The sequence below is a fragment of the Pteropus vampyrus genome, unplaced genomic scaffold (genome assembly GCF_000151845.1).
Source record: "Pteropus vampyrus isolate Shadow unplaced genomic scaffold, Pvam_2.0 Scaffold165, whole genome shotgun sequence".
NCBI lineage: Eukaryota > Metazoa > Chordata > Mammalia > Chiroptera > Pteropodidae > Pteropus > Pteropus vampyrus.
The window spans coordinates 317,075-330,269 of record NW_011888946.1 but is presented as its reverse complement, the minus strand read 5'-3'; the positions used below and the strand labels follow the sequence as shown (position 1 = coordinate 330,269).

Genomic DNA, 13,195 nt, shown 5'->3' with positions numbered 1-13,195 from the left:
TTATATATCAATAAAAATATATAAAACTGAAGAAATATGAAAAAATATGACCATTCAGAAAATGACCAGCTTTCAGGTAATGGCTTTCGGATTGCAAGCACGCAAAAAAGAAGAGGAAAAGCTATTGTGGAAAACAGTTATTTACAAGGCTCCATCTTGCTGTGATTCTTATCTCCATCTTATTTCTGAGTAATTCCAGTTCTATGCATTTCGCTCTCCGCAATTGCCAGAAGGGCATGTGGAATAGATTAAGAGTTGTGCTTCTTGAGACTCACTCCTTGGAAGCTCCAGATCCGTAAGAATAATAGCACCCCCTAAATCTCTCAGTACCTGATTTGGGATTTTCTTCATGGGTCATGAAATGTTTGGTTCTGAAAGGTAATCTCAAGAACAGTGGACGTACATTGAGTTAGAAGCCAGACATTTGCAGGTAAGCCAGTGTTTCTTAAGTAATCTTGCCCTGCAGCTGAGAATCCACTGACATAAATAGTCTGGTTGAGATTTATGTCTGAAAAAATAACATACATTGTAGAATTTTTCCTTAAAAAGTTCACTCCTAAAATCTGAACCTTCCATCTGAAAACTTCATTTGATGAGGAAAGATAGAAACTCAGTAGTGCACTGAGCTCTAGGAACAATCCACATTGGTTTGTACCTTTTTTTCCCTTAATATTTTGGATTGTTGCTTTTTTTCTTTTTGTTTTGATTTTAAGGGATATTTATGTCAACCAAGGATTAGACGATCTTTTATTTTCGTCACATAAGAAAATCAGAAAATAGACAGCAATATGATAAGGGTAATCCTAACTATATTTCACTTTTCCTCATAGCTCTGGGAAGAGTGACAAAGATGAAACATAGTCATGTGCACGCATGTGTGCGCACACACACACACACATACATACATACATACACATTGTGTTGCGGTTATTCCATGTTTCATGCCTAATGTTGGTAAACCTTTCAAGATAGAAAAGAGTAACATGAACTTCAGTGATGTTACTAGGCAGATAATTTTAAAGGAAGCTTGAACGTGCTGCATCATATTCTACTGCCTTTAATTTTGTGTCTCTAATCTTGAGCTTGGCAACCAGATAACCTAGCTTGTTATGATTATGTGTAAAATAGAGTAAGTAGAATAGTGGAACTCTCTAATAATTAAAGTACATGTGCCATAGTAATTTATTATGTGGCCACCCACTTTTATCTTCTTGAGGATCTTTTTAAATTATTTCCTAATTTTCAGCTTTAAGCCAAAAAAGCAAGGTCACCAGAGGTTGAATTATTAATAAGTAAGGTAATCATATTGTAATTGATATTTATAATGATATAAATATCAACCTTTTGAATCACAAAAATTTGAGTAATATTTGTGACATCTTATTTAAAATGTTTACTTTTATTCTTTGAAATTGCATGATGTATACAATAAAATGTCAAGAACATTTAGTTAAATAGAACTGCATTCTGGAAAATTTATTTAGATAATATATTATAGTTTAAAAAATAAGTTTTGATTTACATGTCTTGCAGTAAAATTTTAAAATATAACTATTTCGTAGATATGAAACACATTGTTCTAAAGAACAAACACATATGCAACATATTTTTATTAAGAAGGTTAAGATGTACACGTTCATTTGCTTAAATCCAAGCTCTTTGATAGGTGGGGACATTTCAGACAAGAATACACAGAGTGTGTAAGTATGCATGCATATGTATATATGAATGTATATGTATATATGTACATATATGTGTATATATGTTCTGAACATAAAAGTACTGTCTTTGCAAAAAATACAAGGAAGGAACCTACAAAAAGAACTACTTACTGAATTCTACTTTGAAATTGAAATATACCGTTTTGCAAATTGATGTTTTTCTTTTACTCTAAGTTATTCCATAGTAAGTTTGGAGCTATTTGAAATGAATATAAATTCCTTTAAAACTAGTAACTATTTCAGTGCTTAACTTTCTGCACAAGTATTATATCTTTTATTTAAAATAGATAATGCTTGGGAGCTACAATGACCAAATGTGTTTTTCATCATAACCACATGGCATCTAGTAAAATCCTTTATTCATGGTAGGCACTCAGTTAGGTGGTAATTAAATGAATGTACTTACTTATCTAAAGTGGATATATTTATATGAATTATACTTAGACTATTAACTATGAACTACTTTCAAAATATGAATTATGAAGTATAATTATAAATTATATTATAAATTCTACTTCAACTATAACACAGGTTTTTAATAAATATGAATATCTATATTAAAGTATTATTAAAATTATTATATAGGAGTATTTCCTGAGACATATAATAAGAGTACAGTGGAAAAACAGATTGGCTGTAGAAACCCACAAATATTTTATTTATTTTGCAGAATGGTTTCACACCATTGTATATGGCAGCCCAGGAAAACCACCTGGAAGTTGTCAAGTTTCTTCTTGACAATGGTGCAAGCCAGAGCTTAGCCACAGAGGTAAGACACTTTGGTTCCTTCTATGGGTGAGTTTACGTGTTATAGGGCATGTAAAACTGGAGTTGTGACATTGAGAATTTATCTCACTGATACTTTAATTTCAGTAGTATATTAATGTGTGTATGTGTACATTTTTATGAAAGACATTAAAAAGTCTGTATTTAATTTTCAAGAATTTTTTATTGCATAGAAACCCATTCTACTCTTAAATGCCTACCTCTACCCTATAATTGAGCTTTTAACTTAATATTTGCATATTTGCTTGAGAACACTTTTCTGTTTCTTATAATTTTGCTTCAAAGGCAACCACTGTTTTGAAATAATTTTGTGATAAAAACATAAGTTTTAAATCTGTTTTTTTCCAAACTTAACTTAGGATAATTATAATTGAACTTATAGATTTCTAAAGTTAACTAACTAAATTTAATTCATACATATAAACAAAACTAGTATACATTTTTAAGTATTAGAAATGATATTTGAAAAAACCTTTGCAGTCTTGAATAGAAGAGTAATTTTAAAATAAAATTGTTTAAGTCATTGATACTGTCTTAGGTCATACAGTTTATTTTTTAAACTAATCTGGATGGAAAATTATGATCCCTTATGAAGTGATTCACTAGGAATCTATGCTAATAATAAAGCACCAACATTTGAGTATTCTCTATTTTTAACAAAATAATGAATTAGAACAGATAATGCAGGGTTATCCTTGTCTTAATATCACTCTTCGTACTTGCATTCAGATATGTTTCCTGAATGATGCAGGAAAGATGGAAATAGAGAAATCACATATAACCTCACTCGGATTTTGGGATCATGCCTACTGGAGAAACCACTAAGTAAATGAAGAGGCAGTTCATACGAAAGAGAAATAAAATGACCATAAATGTATGAAAATATCTTATCCACACTCATAGTCAAAAAATATCAATTTATTAATTAGATAAAGAATGAGTCTTATGCCCATGAGATGAGAGAAAAAAAAAAATATGAGGGGTAGAAGGAATTGGAACTTCCCTACAGACTTGGTGAAGGCGATAATTGGTTGCAACCCTTTGGAGAACAGTTAGCAGTAACTATTAAAATTTTATGTTTATATACCTTTTAACTTAGCAATTCCACTTCTAAGAATTTATGTTACAGATATATTAGAGAAAAATGCAGAAGTTAAACATAACTAATAATATTTTTTAAACTGCAAAGAACCTAAATATGCTCTAGTTAGGAAATCTATTAATTAATATTGTTATACAACAAAATGCTATTTGGCATTATTAAAAACAAGCCAAGATTATATGTACCAATGGAGGAAAATGTCCTTAGTGTAGTGTTATCAGTGGTTTATTCTAAGAAATTAAGAGGGAGCCTTACTTTTCACTCTACACCCTTCAGTAACTTTGGAGATTTTTATCATGAGAATGGATTATTTTTATAATATTCTTAAAGCTAGTTAAGCAGTAACTACTGGTTGATAACAAAATAAAAAACATTTGGTAGATGTAGAGCCTCTCTTCACACCTGGGGAGTAGCTAGCCTGAGTGCAGTGCCTCAGGTACTACGTGCAGGTTTTATCATGACATGCAGGGAGAATGGGGACGGGAGGGGACATTGTTGAAAGAGAAAATCCATTCCCATTTTTGGAAGAGAATACTAAATAATATAAATATCCTAATGGGAGTGATTCAGTAGTACTTTCATCATCTGCGAAGGACAGGTAGTAGTCTTTTTTAGACTGATATACAGATCACTAAGTATTTCTCCTTTGGAAGCAAACGTAAACCCAGTTTTCTACTAATGGATCTGAATTACCTTCTAAACTAATTATCAATAGCTCACTTAGTTCTCTGGTATTTTTTAAAGATTTTAAGGTCCAAAAAGAGGCACTACAACTAACTTAAAGAAAAATAGTTTGTAAGATCCTCAAACCAAACCACTAATTCCATCTTTTGACAAAGGATATATTTAAAATATATTTTTACTCCTTTATACTAATTTAACTTTGTTATCTTTTCAGCAGCTCCAAGAAAAACATACGATAAACAAATGTTTTAAGAACAAATCACATTCGTGTCTTCCTGAGGATTGCTGGTGCCTCGCTATATAAACAACAGCTATTTGATTATCTAGAAATGTTTGAAATTTTGACCGAATTTTAATCTCTTCTTTTGGATTATTGATGTTAGAGAATTAAGAGAACAGCAAGAAATAAGACATTTTATTTGCACAATGTTCTAAGTATAATGTTCTCTTACTAACAATGATATTGGTGTCACTTAAACAGAAGTCTTTATTTACAGAACAAACAGTAGGAGGCAATTAAAAGATTGTTTAGATAGCAAATTTTTAACAGGATTTTTAATTCATTAAATAGTGTGATGTTGCCAAGTTTCTTTAGTACATATTTTTATATGCAACTTGCATATATGGATCAAGTCTTTGACATAATTGTGGTTTTTAAACCATTTCTATATTACTGTGTACAGCATATCGTATTTTTCCATATATATCTTCCTTCTTTTGCTAATTAAGATTCTGAAGCATGAGGTAAATTAAATTAATAATTACTAGTGGAATAACTGAACAAATTAATTTGTTCAGTTATTCCACTAGTAATTATTAAGCACCTATTACGTGCCAGATACTCCACAAGGCAGTGAAGAGTCTCTTGGAACTTCTATCACATTTCTTTTTGGCTTACATTTTTCTCTTAAGAATAACTGCATAGAGCAAACCACACTATTTAAACTTGGTTTGGAAACAAAATCTATAGCTGCTAATTTTAGCTGTTAACACCTTAGAGCTGATATCTTTGTGTCTATCTTTAATTGGCTTATGTAGGAAGCACATTCTTATTGGCAGTACTAATCATTTCAGTGCAGTTTATTTTCTGGTGCAAAGTAATTTTCTTTATGTATGGGCCCTGTGGATTTAAAAATTCATTTCAGTGGAAATGTAGCCATTTCGTTTTGATTTAGAAGGGAAGTGGTCTCTCATTTTTACCCCATAGATTTTGCTCAGATTTTAAAAGTGAGATGCAGTGTTAATTCATACACAATTTTCTTTTTACCACTCTATCCTTTAAGAATATGTATTTTTCTTTTTATTACAAAAGTAATATAGTACATTAGTGAGAAAGTACAATATAAAGCGAAAAGAAGAAAATGCCATTGTTAATTCCCTGGAGATAACATTTTGCTTATTCATCCAGATTTTTGTACATGTACAAAATACACACATAGTAATCTTTATGGACATGATGTCATGTGTTTACACAGTTATGTAGATTACTTTTCTCATAACATTAAATTACGTTCTAAACTTTATGCCCTTGTAAACCTGTGAGCATTTTGATGCCATCTTGGTTGCAGCCTTTCTCTGTTACCTTATGGCTGCTGGGAGCATCCTTCTGGGTACATCAGTGCTCAGTGTTCCTCTTTTGGGTCTTCTTGGGAGAGTTGAGAGGAGCAAATGGAGCTTCAGCTGGATCTTAAAGCATGGAGAGTAGATAGAATTTGTATATGCAGAGCGAGGAGGAGGACATTCCAGGGTGGGAAAAACAATATGAATATAAATGCCAAGGTAGGAATAGTCTGCATGTCCACAGTTAGCAAGGAGGCTAGAGGAAAGGATTTACAAGAGCCTAGACAATATTGTCCCATAGGTGCTTGGACCAATATCTTGTACATCACTGAATATAAATGTGCTGATGAGCCCTTATCTATTTTCCAGCAAGGAAAATGATGGGCGTGGTCTTTTAGGAAGACCAAAAAGACACTATTATGCAAGTTAACTAGGTTTTCCCTTTCTCCTTACAAACACTCTTCTCTTGGAGTAACCCTTGATTTGTACCACAGGATTCCAGAAATAAAATATCATGACTCAAAAAAGTAAGAAGTAACTTACTTGCCAATTCCCTAGTAAAAATAATTTTTAAGTATTTTTAAGTGGATGATAATGAAAGCATTTCAGAATTAAAATTGTGAGCCAGTCTTAGGATTTTCCTCTGTGCTATTTATTCTACAATCAACTACACTAGATCATCTGAAAATTAACTATAACTGTCTCCTCTTTGTCAAGTCCCATGGCAATACAATGGGAAGACTCAAAATGTACAAATATGTGCGCGTCTGAATTTATTCGAGTCATATTTTGCATATTCCTTGTGTCTCTCCTTCCTTTTTTTGGTCAGAGAAGCCAAGAGTCTTTCATATAGACTTTTCTTAAAACAGCAGTAACTGTGTTTCATTAATTCACACGTACTGCTTGAGCACCAGGTATCTGCTAGTCAACAAGCTACAATGATGAACCAGACAGGCATGTTCCGCAATTATATCAACGGAAATTTTTACAGCTTATTTAAATGAGCTCCTTTGAAAAATGTGCCTGGATTTCACCTGAAATGTTATTGTTTCCACCAAGTTTATACTATGAATATTGAAATTATGGCATCTTTTTATTCTTTATGTAGTACTTTTGAATATTTTCAAAATTTATCCAATTAATGCATATTGCTTTTTAACAGAAAGAAAACTCCATAAAGTTATTGCAAATTTATTATTTTCTGCATATATATCAATATTTAAAATGGCATTTTATGTATATTAGATACATATATATTTTTTAAAATGTCTTTTTTACATATATGGTTACTTTCATAAATTAGCTTTAATAATCCTAAACAAAAATCGACCCTTGGTCACCTTTTCATTTGTTAATTTGAAAAAATACCCACTGGGATTAATCCTGACCCATCCACTTCTTTGCAGGACGGCTTCACACCACTGGCAGTAGCTTTGCAACAAGGTCATGATCAAGTAGTTTCACTCTTGCTAGAAAACGACACTAAAGGAAAAGTGCGTCTTCCAGCTCTTCACATCGCTGCCCGAAAAGATGACACGAAAGCCGCTGCCTTGCTGCTGCAGAATGACAGCAACGCAGACGTGGAATCAAAGGTGAGGCATGGGGGAACGAGCCCATCCTGCAGCTCTCCGGCGTTAGGCACCCCAGCTTCCTGAAGGCCTGGTCTCCCTCTTGGCAGGCTTATGCCAGTCACTCAACTGCACTGGAAGAAATGAATATACACGTCCAAGTCAGCCAACTGAAGGCATATCCTCCTTAGCATAGAAAGCTGGGAGGCAACTGTAGGTGCTGCACGATGCATGCTAACAGGGAGACCACCTCAAAAATTGATTTCTAGGAACCTGATAGTTTCCTTCATTTTAATATATCTGTTATGTATGTACCACTTCAGCTCAAATATCAGGGTGCAAAATTACAAAATGCTAATGGCAGTGTGCACAAATAAACCTTTGGTTTATATCTAAGTTGACAGGCAATGCACTGTGTATTGATCCGCTGCGGAGAGCATGCCAGCAGCCAGAGTCTCAGCCAAAAATTCCCATTGTCTTGACATGTATTACTTGAGAGTCTCTGTGAAGGAAATGTGGCATTTGAAGTAGGCCGTTACATAGCCCTTCATTCAGTCTAGCTTTCTTTCTGTGCCTATTGTGCCTCCATCCTCATTACTAGCTGTCATGAGCTTTCTGCAATCCATATCACCGAGAGTGAACTAACCGTTCATTTTTTCCTCCTCTTTGCTTCCAAATGTGTTAACCTAGATGGTGGTGAATAGAACAACTGAGGTATATATATATATATACATGTACATATGATCTATATCTGCATCATCATTTTCCCATTCCTTAGTGCTGTTGCCTCATTTCTTTCCCTTCTTCTTTGCATTGCCTTCTGTAGGCTAGATACCTGCTTTATACCGCCACCCCCAAAGTAGCATGTGCCAGAGAAGATAGTAGTTTGATTACCAGGGCTTTCTGCAGCTGAACCCAGTGTTTGACAGGAAGAATGAGGAGTCCTTGAAACTTAAGGATATTGCAATAGAGGTGTGTAGGATGAATAGTTTCGACACTTTAGATGCTTATCAGCTATACCTAAAGCTGCAGACAACCCTGTCATTCTACTCATATAGGACTGATTCTTTAGAGTTCTGCATGACACTTACCCTGAGAGGTGTCAGCAAAATGAAAGTTACTCAGAATGGTACCAAAATGACCCACAAGAGTCAGTAAGATAGCTAGCATGGCTAACCAGCTTGCTAACAATTTAGAAATGCATCTAGTTCCTATAAGGTTTCAATCTTTGGGGACTAAGTGAATTGCTGCATGTTTTAGCATTTTTTAAGGAAGTAAAATGACCTTGGTATGAATATTCCAGGAAACTGTGTTATTGAATAGGCATTTACTAATAAAGAGACCAACTTGTGAATTCCTTACAGAATGCAATCACCCATTGTACAAGACCAATTGTAGTAGCACCTCTTCCCAAAAATTGATTTTATCATTAAAATTGGCACTTACTGTTGGTTAATTTGACCCTGTATTGAATGTATAAATCTAACCGAATTTTGACAGAGTATCAATGGACAATTCTGTCATCGAAAATAAAACAGTTTGTACTAATCAAACTTTTTATGAGCTATAAGGATTTTTCTTGTCATCCCTCTTTTAACTTTTTGAAACATTGGCTTCTGTGTGTTCCGCTACTGGATTACTAAAATTGCTTAGTCTCCACCTTTGGTTCCTTCCTGGCTATTCCTCTGCCTATGAGTTTGGCATTTATTTGAAACCCCATGAGCAATTGGCACTCATCGAAAGAAACCTAGTACAGAATGGAATGTGGACCTCAGCATATTTTGCTTCCTCATTTTTACTTGGGCAGGGTTACGGTATTAACGTGTCAGACAAGGGGCCGTTGGGAATCAATTGAACATCTGCTGTGTTTTCTTTACAGAGTGGCTTCACTCCGCTCCACATAGCTGCTCACTATGGAAACATCAATGTAGCCACATTGCTATTAAACCGAGCGGCTGCCGTGGACTTCACTGCAAGGGTAAGAGCACTGCAATGTGACGCGCCCTTAAAGCATTTGCAACGATACTTAACTTTCCTTTCCAAAATGCAGAGGAGGTTGAAACAGAGGCTCTTGCTTTTACACAGGTGTGCCTGTTCCCTAGCAAGAAAAGTAAACCAAGACCAGGGGTGAGGGGGGTGATAAGTATATAAATGAACATATAGAAGATTGATTCAAGTAATCATGCCTGCAAACTGTAGACTGTTCCCCAAGCTGAAAATTCTCAGACTGTTAGAAATTGATCAGATGGCAACCAGCAGAGCTCTAGATCCTTACAGAAGGGAATGTGCTGAAATATCTGGATGAGGCCCAAACTTTAGAACCCAAATAATAGAGACCATTTTTAACTTCTGTCCCCTATAAACTTGCGTAATGTGTAAGAAGATTTGGTAACCTGAGTAAGCTCATATTCATGGAGAAAGGAATTACAGTGTCATGTGTATCATCGGACAGCATCCTGGACATCTGAACAAAATAATACTGCTCTGGATGTAAAAACCAGTCTAGTGATAGGCTTAATCATCAGAAACATCGTCCTCAGTTATAGAAATAAAGTAGAAAGCAGATTGGAGTAATGGCTAAAAGTGTGGACTCAGGATTCAGATTCCCTGAGTTCAAATTTTGGCTTTAACTTTTATCTCTGTGGCCACCAGTTTCTTCATTTGTAAGATCAAATAATGTGAATTGTGAAATTAATAATATAAAATATTAATATTATTAATAATATAAAATAACATTACTCCCTCATTAGGTCATAGTGAGAATAAAAAGAGAGTTTACATAAAGTATTTGGCAGTATCTGACATATCATCATCGACAGCAGCACTATGATTTTCTAACAAACCATTCAAAGTATTATTTGTGCTAAACCCTCACTTGTTAGAGGAGAAATGGGACTAGATCACATGGGGCAGGGCACAATACTAACACTAATACTACTAATACTAACAGTAGCCGCTGCAGTAAAAATAATACTATCTTTGAAGGAGTTGCTGGGTGGCAGATGCCACGCTAAGCTTTTTTTTTTTTTTTAATCTCATTTATCCTTATGTCAAGAAAAGTGTTATTTATCCCTGTTTTACAGAAGAGGAAACCAAGGCTTAGAGCTAAGAAGTAGCTGGTCCAGGATCACAGAGCTAGCAAATTAGAAAAGGCCAGATTTCAGCCCCAAAGCTCTTAAACCACTACAGTATTCTGTCTCCCTTAGGTAACCTTAGGGGTTCATTTTTCTTTTCCTTCTTATAATTCATTAGTTCTATAAAAATTAATAAAAGCTCAGCTTGTCCCAATATAAAAGCTATTTCCTACCCTATTGTCCTTAGCTTGCTAAAAGCCTTTATGGTTAAAATGACTCAAGAGTGCCAGTCAGCTCTTGTCGCTCTAGAGCTCTGTTCTTTTTACATTAACTGCATCTTTAGGATTCAGTGACAAGGCAGACCCAAGGCCGAGTTTGACATTTTGAAGGACAAAGTTAAGCGCCTCTTTAAGTCAAGTATAAACAAGGCACGTCAATGTTTAAACTGAAGTTCTTATCTTTAAGATGTGTTCTGCTTTTATTTCTATAATCCACAGAAAACCTCATTAAGTCACATCTTCTAATTAGGACATTTGGAAAATTCCTGTCAGGATAAGTTTGAAGTTTGTCTTTGTGCCACTGTTCAGAAATTTCTCGATGCTGCTGAAAATAAGAAGACTGGGGCAATATTTAAGCAATTTAAGAAGGCACATTATAGTATTTTCAGGCTCCAAGCAATTCCAAAACATCCATTTGCATTAAAACAATGATGTAGTAATTATAAATGATGCTAATTTATTGATTAAAGATCAATGGAGACCTCAGACCCATGTCATTAACCTTGCCTGAATTAACGATGTGTGATTTAAAAAAATCACATCGTGCTTTTGTTTAAAAATGTTAAAATTCAGACTTGTCACTGATTTAGGAAAACGTTTTCTCCAGTCATTCCTAATTAATGAAGCCTAATAGCATTTTGAGCTGAAGGCTGTGGTGAAATTTAATTATACCTTACAGGAGGCCTGCACTGGGGCTTACACCTGACAACCTATGCTTCCCTCTGCAATTGGTGATTGATGACTTGCTTTAGGGTGTCTGAGAGGAACTGGTCTTTATAAAAAGCTTAAACTGAGGCCACTGCTAGTTCCCTGAAGACACCCATTTTAGGTTCCAAATCTCTAGTAATTCTGTTACATCATAATCCAGCAACTATTCTTTCGTACTACAGAGGCTGCTCTTTCCCCAACTTTAGTGGGGTCTTTCCAGGTCACAGCCCTGAAGAAAGTAAGATGCCCTGAACACAGATGGGATCAGATTTTACCTGATCAGAACAATAAAAGGATCATTAAGCTACATTTGCTAAGATCTAGCTGCAAATCGCATCCATAAATCATATGCCTCAGGAACCGGGTTTACATAGATATATTGATTAGATGGTTAGAGGTAAACTAAAAACAACAGCAGCAACCTTTGTCTAGGAGGCTGTGATTTCTGTTTCCTGTCTGTGACAGATCAGTGAAGAAGGGCAGATGCAGTCTTGTAGTCTTCTTTCTGGACAGAGGGCATGACCTAGAAAATGACTACCTGCTAGCAAAAGGAGCTGGGGGACAGGAGCAGTGACACCCCTTCTGAAATCATTTCCTGTATGCAGTAGATATGCATTTCCAAAGCAGACGTGGGGCAGAAGCAAACACAGCGTGACTAAAGGGAGTATATAGTAGAATGGATTGTTTTCTATGCTTCTTTGTAGGGCTAGCTAATTTATGCAGCAATAAAGTAGATCCTAGCCAGTGGCGAAAGTATACTGCTGCATAGCAACTATGGTAACCAAATTGTAGCATATTTACTGGTTTTATTAATGCCTTTCCTTCGATTTTATTATGATGTCAGTTTTGATTTTCAATTTTTGAATTGTAATTTTGCTATGCCTATATAAGATATCCTGTCTGACATCTTAAATATTTCCTTCTGGATTATCCGTGAAGACCTGTTCAGCCTCATGGGTTCGCCACAGGGAGTTAAGGGAAGCTGCTGAATGCTGCAGTGCAGCATCAACATTCTTCATTCTTTGAATTGAGTCTGCTGAGATGGCGTTGACACTGTCTGAATTTACGTGTGACACTTGCTCTCTTAGCAAATCATTCTAGCTCTCTTGGGGAAGGGAATGTAACCAAAGGCACACCAGAGCAGCTACTGATTATCATTCCAGTAAGGAGCATTTATGCATGGGAGTAACTAAAGGCCAAATTATATTATGTGGATGCCTGCAAAGTCCTTTTTATTGATTGAAGAAGATGGATTGATACTTTGCTGGCTAAGAGTTTTTTCATCAAGTATAATGGACCACCTAATTTAATCTTCACTCTTGTCATTGACCTTTCTCTTATAAATTATTATCCTACTTGCCATTTGGGGAAGATAATTGAATAATATATCCTTCTATTGGTGTCGTTATTTAGTACTTTTTGGTTTTGATCTCTAAAAGGATTAGGGATTTATTTGTTTGAGTGCTATACCTCATTTGTTTTCAAAAGGATTTCTGGTAGTTTACAGATCACAATATACAAATATACAAAATAAGACATGTAAGAATGAAACAGAAAAAGTAAATATTACCAGCAGCTGGAATGAACCGGTGACTACAACTAGAGAATAAATTTAAGTCTTAGGGACTTTGATATATGTAGTGGGAAAGGAATCATAGTTATACAGTTTTTATTTTTTGATAAGAAACCTTATAGTTACCTGTAGATAACTTGT

At 34.9% G+C, this 13,195-nt stretch overlaps 1 protein-coding gene across 1 annotated transcript in view; it reads left to right on the top strand.

Moving 5' to 3' along the window:
- Window positions 1–13,195, top strand: part of ANK3 (ankyrin 3) — a 596,679-nt gene that overhangs the window by 395,528 nt on the left and 187,956 nt on the right. Inside the window, exons 6-8 of the mRNA XM_011370216.2 lie at window positions 2,392–2,490; window positions 7,260–7,445; window positions 9,301–9,399. Of these exons, the coding sequence (XP_011368518.1) occupies window positions 2,392–2,490; window positions 7,260–7,445; window positions 9,301–9,399 (384 nt within the window). The remainder of the gene's footprint in view (window positions 1–2,391; window positions 2,491–7,259; window positions 7,446–9,300; window positions 9,400–13,195) is intronic.